The 27093-nt window shown below is 44.1% G+C and overlaps 1 protein-coding gene across 6 annotated transcripts in view; it reads left to right on the top strand.

Moving 5' to 3' along the window:
- Positions 1 to 27093, top strand: part of APBA2 (amyloid beta precursor protein binding family A member 2) — a 246059-nt gene that overhangs the window by 151089 nt on the left and 67877 nt on the right. For all 6 annotated transcript variants that reach the window (XM_090029876.1, XM_090029874.1, XM_090029872.1 and 3 more), the window contains one exon: positions 23851 to 23931. In XM_090029876.1, coding sequence (XP_089886002.1) covers positions 23851 to 23931 — 81 coding nt within the window. The remainder of the gene's footprint in view (positions 1 to 23850; positions 23932 to 27093) is intronic.

Genomic DNA, 27093 nt, shown 5'->3' on the forward strand with positions numbered 1-27093 from the left:
GCCCAATTTACATTAGAGCTGAGGACCACAGTTTTGAGGGGTAGGACCACATGATTCCACTTGGATTAATGGGTAGGAAGCTAGACCTGTCATTCAGTAGACCATGCTCGTAAGGGATTAAAAGGATCAACAGAACCTTTATAAACCATGAGAATTTTATTTGATGGTCTTGTTTCTATTAGGTTACAGATCTTTTGACCGCTCATCCTCACTAACTTGCTTCCTGTTCTTTCATAAGAGCTCATAATTGTTAAGGGGTTGACTAAAATATTCACTATGAATTCCACACTGCTTTGCTACCATATACAAGGCTGATGGTACTACCTTGAACTAATGTTTGAATGGTTTTCTTCAACTGTAAGAGCTTTCCAATTTGACAGCATTCTTAGTGATGTATCAATCACCATTTCTGATCTCTGCTTACCACCTATCATGCATCAGTTGGACATACTGGCCATGTCCACATGTGATGTGGATATTTGGTTCTCCACGGACAACTAGTGGTGGTATACCTTGTGCTGCTGCTAGTTGTCCCTGGGGAATGCTTGTGTCGGGGGGATATCCAGGGGTCAAAAAAACCCTCTGCGCTGCTCCCCTGCAGCATGGAGAAAAACTGCACAGCCATGCTCATTTGGACACGGCCACTGGGTGTGTCTGAGACATTTACTGAAGAGAAAACTAGGTCCGCAGTAAATATCCCACATCTCCACATGTGCCCGTATTAGCCTGGAGTAAACTAATTAACTCCGCAGCCAGTTTTTTTTTTACTCTGCACCAGCACATGTGTAGATGCTGCCCTGGCTGACTGGGGCACAAGAGTGCTTCAGTGTGGGAGCTGCTTGCTGGCTAGGTCCACACTGGAGCCCCGTCATGCCCCAGCGAGACCCTCTGCAGCACACTGAATTGGGACAGGGGGAGCTGCCCCTACCTGGCTCAGTGTGTTGAGGTCCCAGGCTCACAATCAAACAGTGTGCCTGGGAACAATAAACTCCAGAACAATAAGCTCCAGAGGTTATTACTTTGTATTAATTGCACATGTAGATGTGCCCACTAGAAACCATCCATCATAAGAAAATAATTTACTATCAGTTTAAAGTCTTAACACACCTGTGTATTAGCTACATTAAATAACAGCTTATTCAAAGCAAGTAAGCACACTTGAAAATGTGTGCAAGTGGAGGTTTGCTTCTTTTTTTTTAATAATATATGTATACGTGTGTGTGTATGTATTTGAAATATTTATTTATTCCCTTATTTCTGATCTTGTCTGCCAAATTTTACAATTTATTTTGGCCACCTCTGTTAAGAGTAGAAGTTGAAAACAAGCAATTTTACCAAAATGATAAATTACCTTCTAATATCTAAAGTAAGTGTTTATTTCTGTCAAATAAAATAGGTTATTTGACTCTGTAACCATTTTAATCATTCTCTAACTTAAACAGCTCCTCTGTGCATATGGTCTGAGTCATAACTTTTTAGTAAGAGCCTCATGACAACGGAACATAGAAAAATCAATGTGTCTTTCCCAACTTAATAAAACTGCTAAAGAAAAGGGAGGTAGTAGAATGGATTGCTGTCAACAGATTATCAAATACAGCCTGTTGTATCCATACTATTAATGGTACTTCTGAGTTTTCATTTGTCAGGTGACTTGTGCTTAGAGAAGGGACTACTGAAGAACAGTATTGAGGTGTTCAAAACAGATGAAGAATCAAAAAGAAAGGGAAGAGAGTGCCATTCTTGTGAAATTAATACTGTAAAAAAATGTGGGGTTTTGGAATCAATCATTTTCATGCCCTAGATTAACAGGAAGCTAAACAAATTACATTCAGGGTCATAGGAGAGTAGGGTTGGAAGGGACCTCACAAGGTCATCTAGTCCAGCACCTGCTCAGAGCAGGATCATCCCTGACTAAACCGTCCCAGTCAAGTCTAACCTGCTCTTGAAAACTTGTGAGGATGAAGATTCTTTAAGCATTGGAACTAGGTAGCCTGTTCCAATGCTAACCACCCTCAGACTCAAAGTTCCTCCTAATCTCCCATCTAAATTGTCCCCACTGAAGCTTGAGTCCCTTGCTTCTAGTCCTGTCCCTTGTGGTCACTGAGAAAAGCCCATCTCAATCATCTCTGTAATAACCTTTCAGGTATTTGAAGGCTATTATCAACTCCCCTCCCTCAGTTTTCTCTTCCCCAGAACCTTAGTTCTTTCAGCCTTTCCTCGTCAGTTTTGCCTCCCAGGGCCCTTATCATTTTTGTCTCTAGGCACCCTTCCTCATCAGCCTTTCCTCATCTGTTCTGCTTCCCAAGGCCTTTATCATTTTGCCTCCGTCTCTTTCCAAACTGTCAACATCCTTCTTGAAGTATGAGGCCCAAAACTTGAAAAAGTAGTGCGGAATAGAACAGAAGAATAATTTCCCTTGATATGCAGGTGACACTCCTATTAATACAAACCAAGATGCTGTTGATTTTCCTTGCAACAAGAGCACACTGTTGACTTGTATTCAGCTTATGGATCACAGTAAACCCCAGATCCTTCTCTTTAGTACTGTAGTCTACCCAATCATTCCCCAGTCTGTTTGTGTATGGAGTTGTTTTGTCCCAATGCAGGACTTGCACTTGTCCATGTTGAATATCAACTGATTGACTGTGGACCATTCTTCCAGTCTATCCCAGTCATTCTGCATCCAAGCCTTGTCCCCGACAGTATCTACAACTCATCTTGCTTTTGTCTGTAAATTTGTTAATTGCACATTTGACCCCATCATCCAGGTCATTAATAGAGATATTGAAGAATACTGGATCCAGGACAGAATGCCTGGTGAATCCCACTTGATACCTTCTCCCAGCTAGACATTGATAGCTATTGGTTGAATACAAGGATCCAACTAATTATGTATCCACCTTTAGTACTTTCATATAGTCTATATTTCCTTAGCTTGTTAATGAGCATGTTGTGCGAGACAGTGTTACAAGCCTTGCTTACATGTTTGTTTTTGGTTCTCAAGATAGATTTGTAGTCTAATCTTAAACTAAAAAAAACCCAACTTTAAAATATATTTTGCTTATTGCTACACTTGAAAGACTTCAGTCTTTTGCTCAAATAGAGAGAGAGAGATGTTTTTCTGGGTTGTTTACATTGATAGGAGGGGAGGTGGTAATTACTTCATATGTCACCTAATCAGCCCTGGCCAGTGATGGCATGCTGCTTCCACATGTGAGATAAGATTATCTCCAATGAGAAATGATCTTGGCCCCAGTCATCAGGCTGACGCATCATCAAATGTGTTTTATCTGTTGTATTAATGGCACTTCTCAGGTTCTTCCTACCAAGGAACACATTTGGCAACAACTGTAGTACACTCAGCTGTAAAAGAGGGATGTAAACACAAGTGATACACATTGGAATGACATGAAAACTTTTGCATTATTGCACTATACTTCTCTTGAAAAAGTATTTGTTATGAATTTATAGGCCATCCTTCCCAAAAAGTCTCAGGTAGCATACAATAAGAGAAAAAGAATGATAGAAACAGAACAAAATAAGAATAAACAACTCCCCATCAACTCCCAGCAATCAGCAATGTTACTTAAAGTTACATTCTCTTCATATTTTTAGTCATCTGAATTTTGAAATAAAATACACACTTGATGACTGCACACATTAGTGCCTGGATAAACCATAGCAGTTGCATCCTTTTGTATCCAAAATGAGAAACTTCATATTAATTGAAGTTTGGTTTCCCATAACTTTAAATTCTCAATTTTCTTACATTTGGGATCTGCTTTAATAGAATTTCCTAGGCCCATTACATGATACCCCTTTTCAAGATGAAAGAGAAGATTCTGTGCTTTCCAGCACAAAACCATTAACCAAGTTAATAAGCATGAGTGGCTAAGAATGGGGTGCTTTGCACCATTCCAATATTCAGTTGCTTGGCTGCAGTTGAAATCTGTAACATGACTTAGAAACAGTAAAGAAAAATTGTCACTTGAAGAGGGGAAAATTGGCCTGTTCTCTCTGCTGAGCCACATGTAATAACGACCCTCTTCCCTTTAGAATGGTCTTATTTTTTATTTAATTAGAGTGCCTATTTCTTTTTCTCTTTACTTGTCTTACAGATACTTCTGATAACTTCTCTTTGCTGCACAGGTTTACAGCCCTTCCCTCTTCTATAAGTTATTAGTTTCTTGTACACAAAGGAATTAAACATAATAGTTTTATCTGATATTTAACTTAAGCTGTATCTGTTTCTTTCCCAGACTTGAGGAAGGGCACTTTGTGCCCAAAACTCCTGTTAAGATCTCTATCAACATACAGTTTGTACAATAAAATTTATTACCAAACAATCCCTGGTTCTTGCAGAACCCTTTTATTCAGACTGTTTTTCACTTCCATTCATCCTGTATTTTGGTACATCACTGTAAAGATGTTTTTGACTTTCTCATTTATGAATTAATCTCAAAGGTAAATTTCTGGATTTAGCCCAGAAGACTTTAAATATAATTTTAGTATTTTTTCTTTCTTCTGAAATGAGACAAACCAAATTAATGAGGTCTTAGAAAGAAACTTTGCTACCATGTAAAATATTTAATTATTCTATTATATTTTTGTCAGTTGTCCTGAGGTTTCCTTCACCTTTGCTGTTTTGAAAAGACCATCACTTCAGGACTTTTTTGTTCCTTCTCTTGCATTCATTTCCTCTAGGTTACTATTTTAAATTGTCTAGCATTTATTGACTGTACTCTTGTGAGAAATCATCTTTGCTTTACTAAAGAACAAGTCATGTAAGCCCTTATCCTGCACAGCTTTTCAGAAGCTGACCAGAAAACAGATTTTTTTCTAAAAAGAGAAAATTGACAAGGAGATCCAGCCCAACACACACATGCTTAATGTTATGCCTGTTATGTGAAAAAATGAAAATGTACTTGGGAATTAAAATTGCTGCCATAAGATTCAAATTATCTTTGAAGAGGATACTGCAACTCTTACAAGTGGCAGGGAGAGAATTTTCTCTATAGGCTGAGAAGGTATAGTGAACTAGGGTAGGAGGTTTTGGAGTGAAGTTACAAACAGCCACATTTCATGTGGAAGTTTAAGTTCAAATTTATTTTGTGGGGGTGACTCAGAGTGTGTCTACATGTGCCTTTAAGCAAGCCTAAATTTAATGCACATTAGCTCAATGCGCATTAAGTGGGCTTAGGAAGGAGTCTACACTTGCAGGTGTTAAATTGCATTAATACTGTGTGTGAACTGACTTGGAACTAAAGTTAGTCCCAAGTCAGTAGATATACACAGCGTTAATGCACTTTAATGCGTCTACACTTTCGTAAATGCGCTTGAACTATTTACGCCTAAATTTCATATCTGCATTTGCAGGTATGAAATGTAGGCGCAAATGGCCTAAATTTGCCATTTTCCATGCACATTTAGGCTGTGCACGTGCAAACGTGCTCCCTTAATGCTCATTAACTTAGGCTAACACACAATAAAGTACCACTTGTAGATGCGCCCACACAGTGTAGGAACTGATTTGGAGTTCCAGGATCGGCGTTCACATGTGTTGAAATTTAGACATCTGAATTTGACTGCTATGAGCTCTGTCTTAAAATGGAAATTTAAAACCACATGGCCAACATTGTCAATGACCAAATACAGCAGCAGAGTGTAGTGAATACATAGTCATGTTAGGTTCCCCATATAGTTCTGCTAATGTATAACAGATCCAGCCATCACTCCTTCATCTCGTATGCTAGATCATTATTGAGCAAGGATGGATACTCATGCTAAGTTCTATGAAAACTCTGTGGCAAGAGCAGTGTCTCATTAAGGAATAGTGAGAGAGTACAGACCTTTTTTTGGATCTTAATAAGATTTCAATCCCTGTTACCCAAGTTCAGGGAAACTTATTCTGTCCCATCTCACAAATAATTTTAATGTTGTAATGTTTTGAATTATATATTCAATAATGGTATTCAACTGAATGCACTGTCTGCATACAGTCATTTTTATTTCCCTGTGCTACAGACCTACACAACATAATAACAATTGATTATTACCGTTGCACTTCCCAGCATTTCAGAAATTAAACTAGCCCCATATTTCGTAAAGGAAAGTGTGAGCAAGTGTCCCATGAATGGTCTTAAGCTTTTTTCTGATAGAACTTGCTTGAATACAGTGAGCTAATAAAAATATGCAATGCTGATGCAAATGAGCTGTGCCTGATAAAACAAAGAATCTCTTCCAAGAAAACTAAAGTAGAAGGCAGTAAGCAGTTTATCTTCAGGAGATACATAGTTAGAATAGAATAATACCCCTAGAACCTGCTTGTACTCAACCTGACAGTTACTATGATAGCTGGAGTGATTAACTGCTGTCAAAAACAGTTGGTCTGTTTTTCAGTGGTCAAATTATTTAGTCAGTGACTGTATTCCTGTTTGGTGGAACTAGTTGAAGAAGGGTAATGCTATTTTGTGGAGGACATGAACATTTTGAAATTTTGGTGTAATTTCAATTTGGAATGCAGAAATTTTGAGACTCTTTAACAGCTGCTTGAATCCTGGCATCTTGCTAGTCAGGGAGCTGGACAGTCCAGAAACTTGAAAACTCCCTGTCAGGCTGCTGAGAAGCCCAATGGGAACCAGGTATTATTGTATTTCTAGAGGAGTTCTGCTGAAATTGGCATGGGCTTGTAGAAAGTGATGATTTTGATCTGGCAGCAAATTCCAAAATATGAATGATTTGACATTTTTCCCCCTAATACTTCTACCATTAATTGCATGTAAGATATGGAGAGTCTTTGCATCTAATTCATTTTTGCTTGTACCATTCAGAATTATGTGGTCTGGCTTGAAATGTACTCTTGCTTGTTACAAATTATCATAAAAATAATGAAATCGATGAAAGCCAATTAAATAGCTTCATGTCAACATTCCATACTAAACTTCAGCTAGTTAAAAACCGTTTTCTATTGTTCAGGTATGTGTTTTATTGGATCAGATTACACATTACTACTTGACATCTTCCACGCTTATATCAAATGTAGTATAGTGATACAGGGTGGTGTTACCAGTTACCTTTAAATTGTCATAAAGGCACTTAAAAGAGAAACTTTCACCCATTAAAAGGTGTTAACCCATGCAAGGTATCCTCTAATAGTTTAAAGTTATGCCAATTCAGGTGAGAGTCATCTTTAATCCCTTTTACCCAGGTTGTTTCAGAGTATTGTTAGTCTGGTCCAGGGAAATAAAACACTTATTTTCATTCATCCTGCATCCCAGAACACCCCATTCTCAGTCCTTCCCACTCCTTTGTTTTGTGGGCAGACTTTCAACCCTCATGAACTGAACCGTTATTCTCTACCTCTGAGCTACATGCTACCCCACCCCCTGCCCTCTCCCACCCCAGAGATGGGAGGGAGTCCTGGCTCCTGTCCATACCCCTGCTTTCCAGGCCCTCTAGCAGCAAGTCACAGTTGTGCGGGTCTGAGATGGCATTAAGCCTGAACCTGTGACTGCTCTGAAACTGCTCTAACTTTATGATGGCATAACCTTCAACAGAGTTAAAATGTTTTAAAGGTACCTTTAACAGTACTCACAGTTGATAGGTTTAAAATGCAGCAGCTCAGTCAGGATTATTGAACAGTTCTCACTCCTCATTCTACATCATCCCCTTTCCATTAGACAAAATAAATTTACATCCATCATTTGGTTTAATAGAAATAGTATTGTCACCAAATATTTTTACAAGATTAATTTCTCCCGCTTTGGCAAGAAAACATTTTAGGTGCATCTTGACATTTCCTTTTCTATAAATGCATTAGCATTTTAATAGTAGCAGGAGACCATAGGTCTATGATAACATGATGTTCTCAACTCAATTTTAAAGCTTATGCCAGATTGGCTGAACTAAAAGCTGAAATCCTATCTCTGTGAGACAGATGTAACACTGGCAAGATGATGCTTCTTCTCACTGCCTTTGCCAACTGGCCTTGCATCTGTCTTAGAGAGAACACAAATGTGGGCAAAAAGTTAATTATGTCAATCAGTTTGCTCTTTCCTTGCTGTGTCTTCTGGGATTTTCAATAGGAATACTAAGTGGAACCTACCATAACACATTTCTATTCTGTTGGGTAATTTAGACAACGCAGACTTCAACATTTTTATTCTGTAAACTGCTTTCTGAATTCATGGATTGATCTACTATTTGAGCAGCATTATTTATAAAGAGATTTTGTCAGGTATGTGCTATAAACACAATTATTTGGATGTTTACACTTTGGTAATAAAAATTGACTATGATTAGAACCTGTGTATCTGTGCATGCAGATAATCTGCTTGTCAACTTTTTATTACTATGGTGATATTTTTCTCAACTATCAGCACAAATGACCCCCTCTAATGAATCCCGAAAAGCAGACAGAACTGCTGGCTTCCAGCAGAACAGATTTTTCAATAGGAAGGGCATCATGAGAATCAGCAATGTAGAGATAACATTCAGGATATTGAAGTCACAAGTGAAATCTTAGTAGAGGTCCATGTTGTTAAGGTGAGCTTGCTCTGAATAGTATATGCAAATTATTTTATAGTATGTTAGGATAGTCTCTCTTTTTCTGGATTTGCTTTTAGTTTTGTAAAAAATTCCATTGGAACTTCAGTGACCACAGGTGAATTAGGGTTGTGCTTTACCTCATCTCACAAAGGTAGAACTCTTGCCCTCCTAAAGTTTTCTAATACCATACTGGGCAGGTTCATTACTAGTTCAGATATTTAGATATCAATACTAATTCCTGATGATAGTTCTCTGTTTCAAATCAGGCATAATCCTACAGAGACGATAAGTCAGCTCTGACTTAACTACTGTATATATTGATATATTTTGACTGTTCGTGGTAAATATACCACATGGCACTTCTACATGCAGAACAATTAGAATTGCAGGTATAACCAAATTTTCAGACTTTTATGAACCGCAAGTAAAATTACCCCAGAAGTTAGTGCTTGAACATTTTTGTTCAGAATTCTGGCATTTCTGTTGGATTTGCCGATTTACCCAGTTGTGCATGGAGTGCAGCAATCTGTATACTCCAGTTCAGGCTACAGTACTGACAATTTAAGAGTTTACTTTCAGTCTGAAATTTCTTGCCTAGTTTATAGAGACAGGTACACAAGTTCATACAGATATGTTTAGCTAGGTAGTAAAATTAGAGGGCCATATGTTGCAAACATCCGTGTGACTTAAAGATGATGTTTGGGTACACATGTTTTCCTGGAGAAGGGTATGTACCTAATTCATCAGCAAGATATGTTTATACTTTTCTGATTTAAAAACCCCAAATCCATGTTTTTCCACAATTAAAATGAAACACTTCTCTGTCTCTCTCTCTCTCTCTGTATATATTGCCTTAAAATTGTAAATATATCAACAAAACATTGAGTTCAACTGACACCTCTCTCTTTCTGTGTGTGTGTGTATGTACACACACACGGAGAGAGAGAGGTATCAGTTGAACTCAATGTTTTGTTGATATATGTACAATTTTAAGGCAATATAGAAGCCTACCAGTGCCTCAATCATTATAATAAATTCTAAGTACCTATACATTTTGACCTTTAATTTGGGGGGGGATTATCATGGAAAATCAGAGCTCCCCCTGCCCCCTTCACTCACCAGAACACGGATCTAGCTGCAGCTGTCCCCCCATCTCCCTACTGCTTCATGGCACTGAGCAACCCTGATGCCAGTGTCCTGCCTATGCCATTGCCACTCACTCCCAACCCTCAGCCTCCTGCCCTCAGCCCCCCAATGTGTGGGGAATGGGAAGGTGTATGAAGAAAGGAGGGTGTGAGCACAGGCAATGTGTGGGGAGGGTGAGGGAGGCACAGGCAACATGTCAAGGGGGAGGACAGGCATGTGCCCCCTGAGCTTTCTGTGCTAACAGCAGGGCTGCAGCCGGGCCAGATCAGCTTCGGAGAAGGCTATTCTATGGCACAGCAAGTAGCACCTGGTGTGGGAGGGATTGTCTCACCACCGTGGCTGCCAAGGTGAAGTGTGGCAGCAGCATGGATTTGTGGCCTCTGCTGCTGCCAGGCAGGCAGGAGACTCCTCACCTTTGTGGCCATGGCAGCATGGTGCTCTGTCCCCCACTGGGTCTTGCCAGCTGCGCTGCAGAGTTGGCTTCTCTGGAGCTGGTCCATCCCAGCTGCAACCTCACACCCCACTGTGGGCACAGAAATCTTGGGGGGAACATGCATTGCCTGTGCCCCCCCCCATCTCCCCAATATGTCACCTACTCCCCTCACCCCCTCACCATGTTGCCTGTGCCCCCCTGTCTCCCTAACCCGCATAGACTTACCTGTGAGAGCTGCTCACCACCACTGTCTGGTTGTTGTGTGCATGTATGCATGTGTACATGCATGTGCCCCCTGTGTCCTGCTTTACCTAGCCCCAAGCAGCCCCTTGCAGGCTGGAAGGCTGGAAGGCTCCTTTAAAGGAGAAATTCTGCATTTTTCTCTGTTAAGAGAATCCATGTTTTTCTGCAGCAAACAGAAAACCTGGATCCCTGCTCATAACTCTTCATCACAAAACCATTTCGATCACAACAAATGATAATCCCCAGGGAGGTAATCCCAATACATATCAAAGGGAGCAGAAGGGCACAAAAGCCCCCATGGCTCACCAAAAGCATCCAGGAATGTCTCCTAGCTAAAAGGGAGGCATACACCCAATGGAAGGGCGGGGCCATCACCAGGGAGGACTATACTGCGGTTGCTCGGGGATGCAGGGGGGCAGTCAGGAAGGCCAAGGTGGAGATGGAATTGGGACTAGCGACCCGGATCAAGGACAAGAAGGATTCCTTTTTTAAATAATAGGGGGGAAAAAGAAGCTACTAGGTAACATGGGGCCCCTGCTGGGAAATTTGGTCATCACATCAGATGCCAAAGCTAACCTATTTAACGACTTCTTTGCCTCCATTTTCCTGAGCAGGGACTGGATCAGCCCCCCCCCCCCCCACTGAGCCCCCCTCAGGCCCCAGGGGAGGTGCACCTAGGCCAAGGGTCAGGGAGGATCTAGTCAGGGAACTTCTGGAGGGACTGGATGTATTTAAATCAGCTGGTCCAGATGATCTCCACCCCAGAGAGCTGAGGGAATTAGCTGAAGTCATTGCAGGACCCCTGGCACGGCTGTATGAGCACTCGTGGTGCTCTGGTGTGGTGCCAGAGGACTGGAAGAGGGCCAGTGTGGTTCCCGTCTTCAAAAAAGGGAGGAAGGAGGACCCAGGGAACTATAGGCCAGTTAGTCTTACCTCAGTCCTGGGTAAGCTTTTTGAGAGAATTATTCTGGCACATGTCCACGAGGGGCCAGCAGGGGAGATTATACTTAAGGGCAACCAAGACGGGTTCATTAGCGACAGATCCTGTCAGACCAACCTGGTGGCCTTCTACGGCCAGGTCACCAGATCCTTAGATACAGGGGTAGCAGTGGACATAGTCTTTCTGCACTTCCGGAAGGCCTTCGACATTGTCTCTCGCCCTGTTCTCATTAAGAAACTGGGGGACTGCGGTGTCAACACCTACACACTCAAATGGGTTGCTAACCGGCTGGAGGGCAGGCATTATTTTTATGGCAAAATTAACATGTTAATCATGCCATACATTGCAACATGCCATGAGTTCAGCTATTGTATGGCACCATAAAATGGCAAACCAGCTGCAAAGATGTTCTATATCCATGTGACTTGAAACATGTTTGTTGCTGGCTTGTACGGGGCCTTAAATGGAACATATGGTATGTGTCTCCAACCCAGGACTGTTTCAGCCAATGCCAACAGTCACTTGATTGTTGACATTGGACTGGGACAGCTCCATGGTCTGGGAAACAGCTGCTCACTGGCTGAACCCTGGGATTGGGCTGCGGCAGCCCTACCCCTGCAGTGGTGTGATTGGTATCTGACAAATTTTATGCCTTGTCTCAGATATCATGCGTCTTGCCATGGATGTCTGGTATGCCAGGATGTCTGATTTTTGGGATGGCACATCAAATTTTTCAGCTCTCAATAACCCCACTGTATTAATGTCTCCCAAGGACCATGGTCCTCGCTTCATCTGCTGCTGAAGAACAAAGTAGATGCTTCTCTCCTAACTTGGGAATAAGGAGAGAAAAGAATTATCTGCCTTTGCTTCTTCCCTGAAATTCTTCCCCTGTTCCATTACCCACCCCATACTTCTCTCCAAAAATAAAATGTTAGAGAAGTGACCAGACATGAACACAAGAATAATTCAATTTTTATAAATAAAACAATATGGGTAAAAGAATCCTTTGTTACCAATATACTGTGCCACTAAAATGTCTGTGTGGAGCTCATGATCATTTAAAGGAATAATTGAAAAGACTAAGGGAAGTAGTGGAGGAGTGATTAAGGATCTGGCTGTACATCCAGACAAGTGAGTCTGAGTTTTTCTCTGGTCTTCTACCAAAGGCTAGGCCTAGTCTGGTCAACCTAGCTGTAAATGGGTACCTGGTCATAAAGGCTCGGGAGCTGAAGGTAGTTAAAGATGATGCTAGCTACATTACTCCCTTGTGTGCTCTTGGTTAGAGAAAATGGTGTGCCTTAAGCATATTGGCCACCTTAGTCTGTATATTTGTTATAGAATATATAGGTTTAATACACAGGGCCTAATAGTAGAAAATGCGTAGAAAAAACATAATAGTAAAAAAATGCATCCTTTATTTATGAGCGTAGACAATATACTCATTGAAAGTTGGTGTAATTTTTAGTGATCCATTATGGATTCTACACAGTGGGGCCCTGATTTGTTATAGCTACAGGGCACAGGTAATACATAATAACAACATGCATAGTAAATGTGTGACTGGCAAACATTACTGGAGTGAGATAAATCTACAGTTCCTTCTGAAAGCAGTAATTTCAGTAAATTACCACTGTAAACAGATCATAATTTTTGAGTCTCATCCAATTGATGACAGTAATATCAATGATGGGACAATATGGAATTGCACCTGAAATAGAGCACAAAGGGACTTATAACCCAGCCCAGGGCTGACTGACTAGTGTCCATACATACCTTTGCTTTGAGATGGATGCATGCTCAAATAAACTATCTTGTTTTCTACAGCCAGGATACACTAATTAAACCAATACAATGTTATTGTAATGAAGTTGTAGAACCTCCATCTTTTGCAGTTTTTAAGACCCAGATAGAGAAAGCCTTGGCTGGGATGATATAGTTGGGGATGGTCCTGCTTAGAGGTGCTGATACATCGGTCCAATATCAGATCGACAGCAATATAATGAAAATTGACTATATTAGAAATTGGTCTGATGTGGCTGATAATTTGGCCAATAAATGCCTATGCCTGTGCATGTGCACAGCCACAGCACAGCACACAGGCAATGAGCAGCCGAGCCTGGCAGCTTGGAGAGCTGAGTGCAGCTGGTAAGTCTGATGTGGTGGACAGAGAGGGAGTGAGAAGGGCGATGGGGGTCAGATCAACACCCCCCTCAGTGAGGGAGGGAGTTGAGCTGGGATAGGTGCTGCCCAGCCGGGGAAGGGCAGGTGTGGTACAGAGCCACGTCTCATCAGGGCATGGGAGAGGGAGGGTGGCTCCTGCTGCTGCTCCTGCCACTTGTCTGGGAGGACACGGGGCAGGGGTGTGTGCCCCCAGATCTGCGCAGGGTGGGGCTGGGGACTGTACTGAGCCTGGGGCAGGTGGTGCTACTGGTGGGAGGGGAAGCTACAGGGGGCTGCAAACACCCCAAATTTTGCTGTTTCCCACCCTCAGCACCGTCATTGCCCACCCTGAGCACAGCCCTCAGCCCCAGCCTGCAGCTGAAGTCTTCCCAGCTTGCCCTGTGCATATCCAGGGGCACATATCTCTGCCATGCCCTCATGGACAAGTGGTAGGAGCAGCAGCGGGAGCCGCCAGATGAGTGGGCGAGTGCTGGATGAGCAGCTCCCAGACAAGCGGCCACCTTCGCTCTCCATGCCCCCCTGGACAAGCCGTGGCTCCATCCTGTGTTTGCCCCGCCCTGGCTGGGCAGTGCCTACCACAGCCCCACTCCCTCCCTCACCATGGAAGGTGTCGATCTACCCCCCACGGCCCTTCCTTCCCCCCTCCCTTTCACCGCAACAGACTTACTAGCTGCATATAGCTGTATTGGAAATGGGACCAGTGTCGGCAGATATGCCACCTTAAAAATTTGCTATCAGTATCAACCCCCAAAATCTCGGTATCTGTGCGCCCTTAGTCCTGCTTTGAGCAGGGGGTTAAACTAGACCTCCTGAGGTGCCTTCCAACCCTCATTTTCTGTGATTGTTTGATTTTGTGAATCTATGATTCTGTGATTCTATTCCAAGCTCATTAGTTCTTTATATGCTGGTGTATTTTCAGTTTAGCCAAGGGTACAATGATGGGAATTGACACATTTTGTAAAATGCTTTTTGATTTGCTTTTAAATATACCAGAATTGGTATATTTACTGTCATGCTTTTTCTTACTAATTAATCTATTTTCATTGCAACCATATCATTATTGATGCTTAAAACATTATCAAATCCCAGTATTTTTAAAATACAGTATGTGACTATTAGATTTGTGTTGTTATGACTCCATGGATATTTGTTTACCCATATAAATGTGTTCCACTGCACATCAGCACATACTGTACCGTATTAGTTGAACCACACAACATAATTAAACTTGTCTTATCTCAAACATCACAGTATTAATAGAAATGAATGGAGGCAGGAAGTATCTTGGGTACCATAGCTATTTGTAATAGGTTGTGAGCAGTATTGCCTATAATTCTCAGTAGTGTAGATAGGTCAGTATCTTTTTGTATTTTGAAACTATCCTAATTTCTGGAAAGGAATGTTGTACTGTGCCCCACTGAGTTATCATATGAGAGAATCAAACTAATGAGGGTAAGATTGGAGGTACGTTTGTATTTTGCTTTAATTTTATAGAGCAGGGATGCCTAGCCTGCAGGCCAGATCTAGCTACTGGAGCCTTGGCATCTAGCCTACAGGGTACCCCATGGGCTATGGCCCTGTGTGCTACATTCAGCACACAGGGTGGCACAGGGGCTAATCCTGGTGCGTATGGTCAGGACGATGTAGTGCAGAACCCTGATCCCAGCACCTGGACCCTGGCCTCAGAGTCCAGACATGGCACATGTAGCTGAGCGGAGGTGATGCAGGGTCCTAGGGCACTGATTCCAGCATGCAGGACTGGGTGGGGTTACTACAGTCCAGATCCAGGCATGTGGGCCAGTCCTGCATCATGGGGTCCAGTACAGTCCACAGTCTGGCCCTGTGTCACTCATTTGGCCCTGCATCACTCATTTGGCCCACAGGGCCGAAACTGCTGTAGAGTCAAGGTTTGTTCTCTTGACAAAGTATTGATTCAAGACATAATTTGTCCCTGATTGGAAGATACATGGTCTACAGCTCCATGTTGATACTTATATTGTGAGAAAGGAGTCAAGCAGCCTAGAGATTACCTTTCACCCACATGGAAATTACAGCGATCTGACAGTGCTTGTAAGACCACTTACAAATCTTAATTAGCAAAAACCTTAAAACAACACTTATATATGCAGACTCATTAAATTGAGTTGGCCAAAATCACAGAGAAGGCCTGTGGTACAGCCAGAAATACAACTTGGTTTTCTAGAAAACCTGACATCTGTTCCTAAAAAACATCTTTCCCATGGCAAGCGGGGGCCTGGACAGATGATAGCTATACACTGGTGCAATCAACATTCATTGGTGTAGCAGCCAGATGATGTGATCTCCTCAACCAGGTTATTGTTGCCCAAAACTCAGTTGGTATAAGTTACAGTAGAGCAGGCACCATCTGTTAGTGGATTTATCTGCGGTGGCAATTTGCTTGAAGCAAGCTGGTTATTACCTGCTCTCTGCTACCTAGTAGCAAAACACAGTAACAGTAGCTACAGCCCAAACTACGCCCAGGAAAAGCTGAACTTCAGTCCCTTATATATCTTGGTGTAATTTACATTTATGAACAAACCCAATGTAAATTAAAACAGGGTATGGGATGATTCAAACCAAGAAAAACAGAAGAGACCTATGCACAGTGCGTTGAGTTTCCGTGTCATATATTAAAATCTGGGGAAGTGGTCTGTTTCTGAGATAAATGGGATTGCACAGAAAATAAGTATTTCCTAATGGGAAGACTTCTGCAGTTCCCTGATGTGGGGCCTGAACTTTCTCTTTGAATTTCCAAGGGCAACTGAAGTCATATGGCCACTGATGCAGCATTCTCTTTAGGGCTTGCTTGTCTGGGAAGATGGTGTATATTATATAACAGAGAGCTCTGCTAGCTGTAATAGCAGAAAATATGTTCAGAATTGCAGCTTCTTCTCATAGATATGAAACGTCAGTTTCTGCGAAGCCTTACTGCAATGATATTGCTTTTGAATAGCATTTAGCCTCTTCTGTTTGAGCTTGTCACAACTTGCAATTTCTTTTTGGTGGGAAATTTCAGTGTTGCAAAATTTGGTTTCACTCTGACTCAGAATGAAAACAGTTATTTTTTAAATTTTCTTGAAAATGAATTTCTGAAAAATATTTTAAACAAATTTTCATTTTAGAATTTTGTTACAAAGTTTTGTTTCAAACTTTATATTTCATCTTAGTATTTATGACTGGTGAGTAGCAGTAGTTTCATGACTATATAATACTTGAAATATTATTCTATTTTTTAATAAATTTATTTTTAATCTTATAGCAAGGTGCATTCTGTATGGACACTGTTATAAGTAAACAGTTTGACATGTTAAAAAGAATTTTAAAATATCAAAACTTTCAGTCATCATTCTGACATTTCAGAAGTAGTGTATGATAATTATATATAACACTCCTAATAATATGTCATAATGTACAATGGAGTTTTGTTTCATGTATAATTTCACAGTTTCATAGTTTCTAGGGTCGGAAGGGACCTGAGCAGATCATCTAGTCCGACCCCCTGCCATGGCAGGAAAGAATACTGGGGTCAAACGACCCCAGCAAGGTATACATCTAACCTCCTCTTAAACACCCCCAGGGTAGGAGCCAGCACCACTTCTCTTGGAAGTTGGTTCCATACCCTAGCCGCCCTGACTGTGAAGTAGCGCCTCCTGATATCTAACCTAAACCTACCCTCTGCCAGCTTGTGACGTTATTCCTGGTCACTCCTGGCGGTGCTCGGGGGAACAGTGACTCCCCCAATACCCGCTGATCCCCCCTGACTAGTTTATAACAGGCCACAAGATCCCCCCTCAGCCTTCTCTTTTGGAGGCTGAACAGGTTCAGGTCCCATAGCCTCTCCTCATAGGGCCTGCCCTGTTGTCCCCTGATCATACGAGTGGCCCTCCTCTGGACCCTCTCCATGTTGTCCACATCCCTCTTGAAGTGTGGCGCCCAGAACTGGACGCAATACTCCAGCTGGGGCCTGACCAGTGCCGCATAGAGGGGGAGAATCACCTCTCTGGACCTGCTCGAGATGCATCTGTGGATGCATGACAAGGTGCGGTTGGCCTTCCTAACTGCCTCCCCACACTGCCGCCCATGTTCATCGTGGAGTCAGTGATGACCCCAAGATCCTTTTCCGCCTCCGTGCTGATAAGAGGGGAGTTCCCTAACCTGTACGTATGGTGCCGGTTGTTCCTCCTGAGGTGCATCACCTTGCACTTGTCTGTGTTGAAACCCATCCTATTCTCATCTGCCCACCCTTGTAACCTGTCTAGGTCTGCTTGTAGCCTGTTGCATCCTTCCAGTGTGCCCACGTCCCCCCACATCTTAGTGTCATCAGCAAATTTGAACAGGGTGCTTTTTACCCCCTCATCCAAATCACTGATGAAGATATTGAACAGTGCGGGCCCGAGGACTGAGCCCTGCGGAACCTCACTGCCCACGTCCCTCCAGGTTGAGAAGGACCCATCCACTACCACCCTCTGGGTGCGGCCCTCCAGCCAGTTGGCGACCCATTTGACTGTGTGGGTGTCTACACCACAGCCCCCCAGTTTCTTAATGAGGACGGGGTGAGAGACAGTGTCAAAAGCCTTCTGGAAGTCCAGGAAGACTATATCCACTGCTACCCCTGCATCTAATGATCTGGTGATCTGATCGTAAAAGGCCACCAGGTTGGTCTGACAGGACCTGCCACTGATGAACCCCTGTTGGTTGCCCCTAAGCATGCAGTCCCCTGCTGGCCCCTCCTGGATGTGTGCCAGCATAATTTTCTCAAACAGCTTGCCTAGGGTTGAGGTAAGACTAACCGGCCAATAGTTTCCCAGGTCCTCCTTCCTGCCTTTTTTGAAGATGGGAACCATATTGGCCCTCTTCCAGTCCTCCAGTACCTCACCAGAGCACCACGAGTGCTCGTAAAGCCGTGCCAGGGGACTTGCAATGACCTTGGCCAGTTCCTTTAGAACTCTAGGGTGGAGATCATCCGGGCAGGCTGACTTGAATACGTCCAACCCCTCCAGAAGCTCCCTTACTAAATCCTCACTAACCCGTGGCTCAGGTGTGCCTCCCCCGAGGCCCAAGGGGGGCCCAGCAGGGATGTGGCTGTTCTGGACCCTACTTAGGAAGACGGAGGCAAAGAAGTCGTTAAACATGTTAGCTTTGCCGTCTGGTGTGATGACCAAATTTCCCAACGCATCCTGCAAGGGCCCCACATTACCCGGGACCTTCTTTTTACCCCCTATGTATTTAAAAAAGGACTTTTTATTGTCCTTAATCTGGGAAGCTAGTCCCAGTTCCATCTCTGCCTTGGCCTTCCTAACTACCCCCCTACATCCCCGAGCAACTACAGAATAGTCCTCCCTGGTGATGAGCCCTTCTTTCCATTGGGTGTAAGCCTCCTTTTTAGCAAGGAGACATTCCTGGATGCTTTTGGTGAGCCATGGAGGCTTGTGTGCTCTCCTGCTCCCTTTGCCTCTATAACTTTCTGTAGCAGAGTTCCACAAGTTACTAGTCCTGTGCAAAGCTTCATTCCCTGATTTAATTTGGCAGAGATTCGGCCCAATTTGGTGGCCAAATCTCCAAATACAATTCAAATCAGAGGACCCTTTAATCTCTCTGAATTGAATCGGAACCCTCCAAATCGACTCGGAAAGATTCGTCGATTTGGACAGAGACACAGCTTTAAGTGTTTTTTTCTACATACCTCTAGGTGGCAGGTGGCTTGTGAACGCTGCGATGCCGGGGTGCATGGAGTGTCCTACAAAATCGCGGGGGGGCTCCCCAGCGCGCTCAGCAGCAGACTCAGAAGTGGACCAGAAGCACTTCTGGTCCACTTCTGGGTCCATTTGGCAGTGTGCGGGAGCCCCCCTTTCCCCCCAACTTGGCAACTAGTGCCTCCTAGGTCGGGGGGGGGGGCACCCATGGTCCCCCTGCAGCTGATCACTGAGCTGGGGAGGTGCAGAGCCATCCCCAGCATGCTCCTCAGCGGACACAGGAGGGGGACTTCCAATCCACTTCTGGGTTCACCGCCGAGCGTATAGAGGGCCCTCCCCCACATTCCTGTGGGACACTCCATGCCCCTCAGCATCACAGCATTCACAAGCTGCACTTGTACCTTGAGGTATGTAGAAAAAAGATTTAAAGCTGTGTCTGTCTGAATTGCTGATTCTCTGAATCAGCATTGAATCTTCAGATTCAGATTCAGCTGAATCAAATCAGGGACAGTGATCTGAATTAACAAATTGAATCACTGTCCCTGATTCGGACTGAATCCAAATCTGAATCGAATAGGGCCCGCTTCGCATACACCTACAAGTTACTAAACATCATGTAAGAAAAAAATAATTCCTTTTCTTTGTTTTAAACTGGTCTCCTGCTAATTTCAGTGGGTACCTCCTAGTTCTAGTATTTTGGGACTTGGTGAATAAAAGTTCTTTATTCACTTTATCTACACTAGTGTTTCCCCAATTTTTGATACTTGGGACACTTTTTTTCCTGGATTAAAATTGGCAGCACTTCACTCGCTGATCTGTGAGCCAGATCCAGCCTGTGGGTCAGAGCCTACACACGACATCATGTAGCCAGGGCCCCATCCTGCTACACAGGACCGTCTGATCCAGCCTGTTTTTTGTGGCACACTTCCACTGATCTTTCTGCACACTAGTTTGCCACAGCACGTCCTTTGGGAATCACTGATTTACACACTTCATGAGTTTATAGACCTCTATCATATCCCCCCTCAGCCTTCTCCTTTCAAACTTAAGACCTATAGCCTTTTTAGTTTCTCCTGATGGAGGAGCTTCTCTATATCCCTCGATCATCCACAGGTTTTCATAGATTTCATAGACATTAGGGCTGGAAGGGACCTTGGAAGATCATCGAGTCCAGCCCCCCACCCAAAGGACAGGAAGTCAGCTGGGGTCATAGGATCCCAGCAAGATAAGCATCCAATTTGCTCTTGAAGGTGTTCAATGTAGGTGATTGAAACACCTCCGCTGGCAGACTGTTCCAGACCTCGGGGGCTCGGACAGTAAAGAAATTCTTCCTTATGTCCAGCCTGAAACGGTCTCGCAGTAGTTTATGACTGTTCGACCTCATCATCCCTTGGGGCGCTCTGGTGAACAAACATTCCCCCAGATCCTGGTGGTCACCCCTGATAAACTTATAGGTGGCCATCAGATCACCCCTGAGCCTGCGCTTTTCCAGGCTAAAGAGCCCCAAGGCTCTCAGCCTGTCGTCGTAGGATCTGTTTTCCTGACCTCTGATCATGCGCGTGGCTCTTTGCTGGACTCCCTCAAGCTTCTCCACATCCTTTTTGAACTGTGGAGCCCAAAACTGGATGCAGTACTCCAGCTGCGGCCTCACCAAGGCCGAGTACAAGGGGAGAATGATGTCCCGGGATTTGCTTGAGAAGCATCTGTGGATGCAAGCCAGCATTTTGGTTGCTTTACTAGCCGCAGCATCACACTGAAGGCTAATGTTCATCTTGTGGTCAATGATGACCCCCAAGTCTCTTTCTTCCATAGTGCTAGCCAGTGTAGCACTGCTGAGCCTATAAGGATGCTGCAGGTTTTTCCTCCCAAGGTGGAGAACCTTGCATTTTTTGGTGTTAAACACCATCAGGTTCTCGTCCCCCCATTTGCTGAGCCTGTCCAGGTCAGCCTGGATCACCCGCCTATCTTCTGGCGTGGATGCTTTGCCCCAAAGTTTGGTCTCATCGGTGAACTTGGCCAGTCTGCTCCTGACTCCAATGTCCACATCATTAATGAAGATGTTGAACAATATGGGTCCAAGGACAGAGCCTTGGGGGACCCCACTGGTCACAGGACACCATGATGAGTGACTGCCATGAATTACAACCCTCTGGGTCTGACCACGGAGCCAATTTCCCAGCCAGTGGATCATGGTGGACTCAAGGCCACAATTGGCCAGTTTCGCCAAGAGGTGATCATGGGATATCAGATGGAAGGCTTTTTTGAAGTAAAGATATATGACATCAATCTCTTCTCCCTTGTCCAGGTGATAGGTCACCTGGTCATAGAAGGAAATGAGATTGGTCAAGCTAGACCTACCCACAACAAACCCATGCTGGCTATCCCTCAGGATGTTGGTGTCAGCCAGTCCATTAAGGATGGCCTCTTTAATAAACTTTTCTAAGATCTTCCCCAGGATGGAAGTCAGGCTGATGGGCCTCTAGTTAGCTGGATCCACTTTCCTCCCTTTCTTGAAGATCGGCACCACATTGGCCTTCTTCCAGTCTTTGGGAACTACACCAGAGTGCCAGGAGTTTTCAAAGATCCGTGCCAGAGGCTGGGCTATGATGCTCGCCAGCTCCTTGAGTACCCTGGGGTGCAGATTGTCAGGGCCGGCTGACTTGAAGGTATCTAGCTTCTCAAGATGTTCCTTCATGAGGTCAGCATTTATGGAGGGCAGGGGATCTCCCCCACCCGGACCTCCCTGTCTCATAGGCGCCCCATGGGACTGATGAAAGACGGACGCAAAGTACCCATTTAATAGGTTGGCTTTTTCCTGGGCGTCAGTTGTCAGTCGCCCCATCTGGTTCAGCAGCAGTCCAGTGTTCCCCTTGCTTTTCCTCTGGCTCCCTACACGTCTGAAAAAGGGCTTGTTATTGTCCTTGATGCTTGAAGCTAGTTGGAGTTCAGTTGCAGCCTTGGCTAGGTCATCTAGTCCAACCCCTTGCCTAAGACAGGATCATCCCTCTGCAAAACATTCTATACAAATCCACTGTCTAACCTCTTAGCAGAACTACACAGTCACCTTAACAACACAACACAAGACATAACACCCTAATCTGCCACAGGTAAAAAAAAAAAAGGGATCATGACAGCTATTATCCTGTCACGGTAAAGGTTGTTGATATACACTCAAGAGATCCTAGGAAGAGAGCCATGTCTCCTATTACAGAAGATGGCAAAAAACTCCAGTCCATACTAGTCTTCTGACCATGGGCTAAAATTTCTTCCTGGACCCACAAAAATGTCAATTGTTCTGACCCTCAGTAGAGGGGTAAGACCCTCTAGCCAGAAACCTCCATGTTTAAGTCCTAACAGGAGCTTTGGCACACTTCAGTCACAACCCCCAGCCTTGGCTGGAACCAACTCCCAATGCTTCTGAGGAAAGGAGGAGTGTACTGCTGTGCCAGCATAGCTGATGATCACATGTAGACCCGCGCGATTGCTACTTTGCCATAGAGTAACATGTGGACGCACCCTTAGATCATCTCCAACCACTGTCTCTCTAGCCTCTTTTTGAGCACTTGCAATTATGAAGAATCCACAGCTTCCCTAGGTAGTTTGACCCACTGCCTCACTTTTCTAACACTGAAGTTTATCCTGATATCCAGTCTAAACCTATATTGCTGCCATTGGGCTGCATCCTACTCTTTGTAGCAAGAGAGAAAAGGTGCTTGCCCTCTTCTCTGAAGACTTCTATCATGCACTCTCTTAAGTACCTTTTCCACAAGCTAAACGTGCCTAGCTCTTTCTACCTCTCCCCATATGACTTGCCTTCCAAATCCTTCTCTGTCAGTGAAAATTTTCTACAATTTCTAATCTCAGTTTCTGCTGAGGTGAAAAGTTGTTGAGCCTACTCAGCTTGTAGGTGACATTTTACACTTTTAGGACTCAAGCCCTTGACCCTTCAGAACCAGATTCAGGTGCCATGAAATGCAGAAATGTGTTACTTTCTTACTGTAGTAGCAGTGCAAATTAAACTATATTTGTAATCTTGTGCTGACCTGAGGTCTTTGGTTTTCCCTCATACATAATGCACATGTAGGTATGGCCAGTAATGCACTTTTCCTAATGCACATTAAATTTAGTACCTCCAGTGTGAGGTTCTAAATAAATGCATATTAGGCTGCGCATGTTTTTTGAAGTGATGTTTACTGTTCATTAGCCTACTTTACTTTGGATTAGCATAATTGCATGCTTTTTACATGATTCTTTAATTGACGGTAAAATAGGCTACTGCACTTTGAAGCGCTTGTGTAGATGTACCCACTGTGTGATAGTCCCTGTGCGTGTATGACCAGTTTAAGATCTGTGTATCACCTGAGTTCCATTCAAGGAGTTTTTTGCTGGCTTAGTTGAAATAACATAGGAAGAACTTACCTGAAGTGCTTTTATTTTCAAATTGATGGTGCTAATGCTGTGGATAGGCTATCCTCATTTATTTAGTGCAAGTAATATCATTTTTAGGCATTTCTTGCTATCTCAACATTTCATTTCATCCTCATGAGAGTTCCTTGGTATATCTAGTCTGCTCCATATTCCATTTGTGAATTTAGGAGGAGGAAGAGGGAAAAGGATTTTTAAAGTGTTTATTTGATTTCTTACAGGTGTGCAATGGGTTAGAACAGCCAAGGAAGCAACAACGTTCTGACCTCAACGGACCAATTGATAACAACAATATATCAGAAGTAAGTGTCTTAGGCTTTTTCTCTCCTCCATATTTCTGCCCACTGTGGGCAAAAAGCTATTCTTTAAAGGGAAGGATGGTGGCCAAATGTTTTTTCATTCCTCCCTGGACTGATAGTAACTTTCATGACTTCATTCACTTCCACAAAGCTTCCACAAATCAGTCACTGCAACAATCCCTTGTTATAATTGTCCATTATATCTGTATGGCCCTAAAATGTTTGTGAGACATAAGAAACAGAAGAGACTATAGAAATGAACTTTTGTGGACCATTAGGATGTAAGAGCAGCTTCAATATGTCTCTGGTTTCCTCTGCCTCTTTCTTACTGGAAATTTCATTTGGAGCCAACACTGAGCATGACTATAAAACGCTTGACCCATGTGAGGTTAACGCAGCCCATCTGAATAAAATGCATGCAGTCCTCAGTGCTGACTTTTTCAATTCATGATGAACCACTACATTGAATACGTTTCAACTTCTTCTTCACTCCCACAGTTGAGCTGCATCTTTCTTTCATTTCCAATGATTCCTGTTGTCTAGCAAATGTCACCAAATGGGTCACCCAGAATTCCTCTGTTGATGCATCTCTCAGCTTATCAGCAATAATTAGTGTGCTCTGTCGTTCTGCCCCCTCTCCCCGAGGTGGAGCTGGACCATAAACATTTCTGGAGATCCCCGGTCTCATGACAAGAACACCCAGTTCCAGCCATGAATGGGGGCTAATTAGCACATGGTTCTTTTGTGGGAGATATGTGGAGTACACACGCATACTGAGCAGTGCTGAGCTGTGGGCTCACCATGGCTTTAAACACAGTTGACTCTGCAGGGGCTCAGCCCAACGAAATGTATAATAAATCATGAGCCTTTTGGCTTTGGATTAAAATCATGTATAGCTTGTACTATTTATAAAAAATGCAAAGGTGCTGCTTAAAAGTGTGTTTATGGAGTACCTGTGCTAAACCTTCCAGTAGTTTCAAAAAAAGGCAAAAGGCCTCAATTCTGGATGTGCTAAGCTTGTGGGTACCTGTAGTAACTTTTCCATGTGAAAATGTTGCCTCTCTGTTCCATGTGTTCAGGGAGAGCAGGGGCTGACAATAAGGAGTAGGGGGCAGAAGGCAAGAGGGTATCTGACCACCTAGATTTATTTTCTCTGGTGTAGCAATGGAAGGGTGTCATATCCAAGGCAGATCTGCAATAATTCAGTTCTATACCTGGAAGATTATAATAACTATATACAATTTCCATATATAGAATCTAATTATTTGGGGGGTCATTTTATACTAAGGGTCATCTTATATTATAGTAAATATGGTACACAAATCCCTTTTTTATCAACATAAGGGATAAGGGTTTTCTGTTTCTCATGCAAAAATGGAGAAAAACCATGGATTTCCCCCTTTACCAGAGGAAAACAGGGATTTCTCATTTTACTGGAGACACCTGTGGATCTTGCAGTTTTGCGATGAGCTCTCTGCAGGCTGGTAGAGTACCAGTGAGCAAGGGGCTGGGGGGGGAGTGGGAGGAGGGCAGTCAGGCAGGGGGTGCCATGTGCATGTATATGCGCATGGCCACCAGCTGCCTGGAGAGCAGCTCCTGTAGATAGATTGGGGGTGGGGGGTGAAGAGATTAAGGACCCCATGGGGAGGGAGGAAGGGACGGATTTGGGCAGGGCTGGGGCCGCAATGCTTGGCTGCCAGGTCCGGTGGGGAGCGGGATGAAGCTATGGGTGGCTCGATAGCAGGCTCAAAGCTATGGGTAGGGCTAGCTCCCCATCACTGCATGCACTCCCAGCACAGGTGTGGGGGCTCCTGTGCTGCCCAGATCTGTGCGCAGGGTGGGTGCAGGCTGCCTGCTGTGGGCTCAGGCTTCCCACCCTGCTCCCCTCCCTGGGGGCCTCTGCAACCCAGTGGGTGTGATTCAACATGGCAGGGAACAACAGGGCCGCACAGAGAAGCTGCTGGCTGCTGTGAGCTCCGTGCTGCCCTGGCAATGCATCCCCTGCCCATGTGGCAACAGTGAAGGCCACAACCCCATTCTGCTGCCCCCGCTGTTGCCATGTGCTCAGGGGACACATCACCAGGACAGTGCAGAGCTTGCAGTGGCAAGCAGCTTCCCTGCACAGCCCCACTATTCCCTGCCACACCAGGTCACACCTGCTGGGCTGCGGAGGCTCTGGCGGAGGGCAGCGGAGTGGGGAGCTCGAGCCCACAGCAGGCAGCCTGTGCCTGCCTTGTGCACAGATCTGGGGGGCACGGATCCCTCATGTTTCCCTGGGAGTGTGTGCATGCCCTGGGAGCTGCCTGCCCCTCCCTCGTGCTTGAGCCCGCAGCAGGCAGGCAGCAGTGCGGGGGAACCGGGCTCCCTTCCACTGCAGCAGTCACTGGTTTTACATTTCTTGTCATGGCATGGCCTGGTGTGCGTTGGGGTCATAGGAAGTTTGCTTCTGGTGCTGAGGCAGGCGAGTTTTGGTGCTTCCTTAAAGGCTAGGATGGGTGGTCTCTTTGTGCCCACTTCTCACAAGACAATCATTCCCTCTGTGATCTCTCAGTTTTAATCCTTAAAGGGAATTTACAAAACACTTTTCATAGATGAGCCTAGAAACATCACTTCATAAATCTGGATACAAAAAATCATGGACTTAATATAGACATTGGATGTGTGACACATTACAGCCTGCCTGATATTGAACACACCAGGTAATTTGTTAACTGACCACTTGTTTTCCTTCACACTGCCCACCTGCATCTCTACCTTTTGTCTTCCAAACTTCCACTTATTTGTGTCTTCACAGACTTCTTGTTTACTTTAGCTTCTTTTCTGCCTTGGAGAACTCATAACACCAGCAGAGTCTCCTGCTGCCTGAAGAAGGGTGTTTGTGCCCAAAAGCTTGCAAAGACCTTTTTTTCCAACTATTCAGTTGTTCTTATAAAAGATATCACATCTACTCAAAGAACCTTGTCTGCCTATGTCCTTAGACCAACATAGATACAACCAACAACCTTTTTTGACCTCTGTTTCCATAGCTAGAAAATTAGTGTGTTTATGTCCTGGGACAGGAGAACTAATGTCCCTTATAAACTGCTGGAGTGCCCAGGGATCGGTTTTAACCTTCTGTCAATATACCCAACTTTAAATGTTCTCTAGCCAAATTTTTGACAGGAA

The sequence above is a fragment of the Crocodylus siamensis genome, chromosome 15 (genome assembly GCF_052110815.1).
Source record: "Crocodylus siamensis isolate JL-2025a chromosome 15, ASM5211081v1, whole genome shotgun sequence".
In the NCBI taxonomy this organism is placed as follows: domain Eukaryota; kingdom Metazoa; phylum Chordata; order Crocodylia; family Crocodylidae; genus Crocodylus; species Crocodylus siamensis.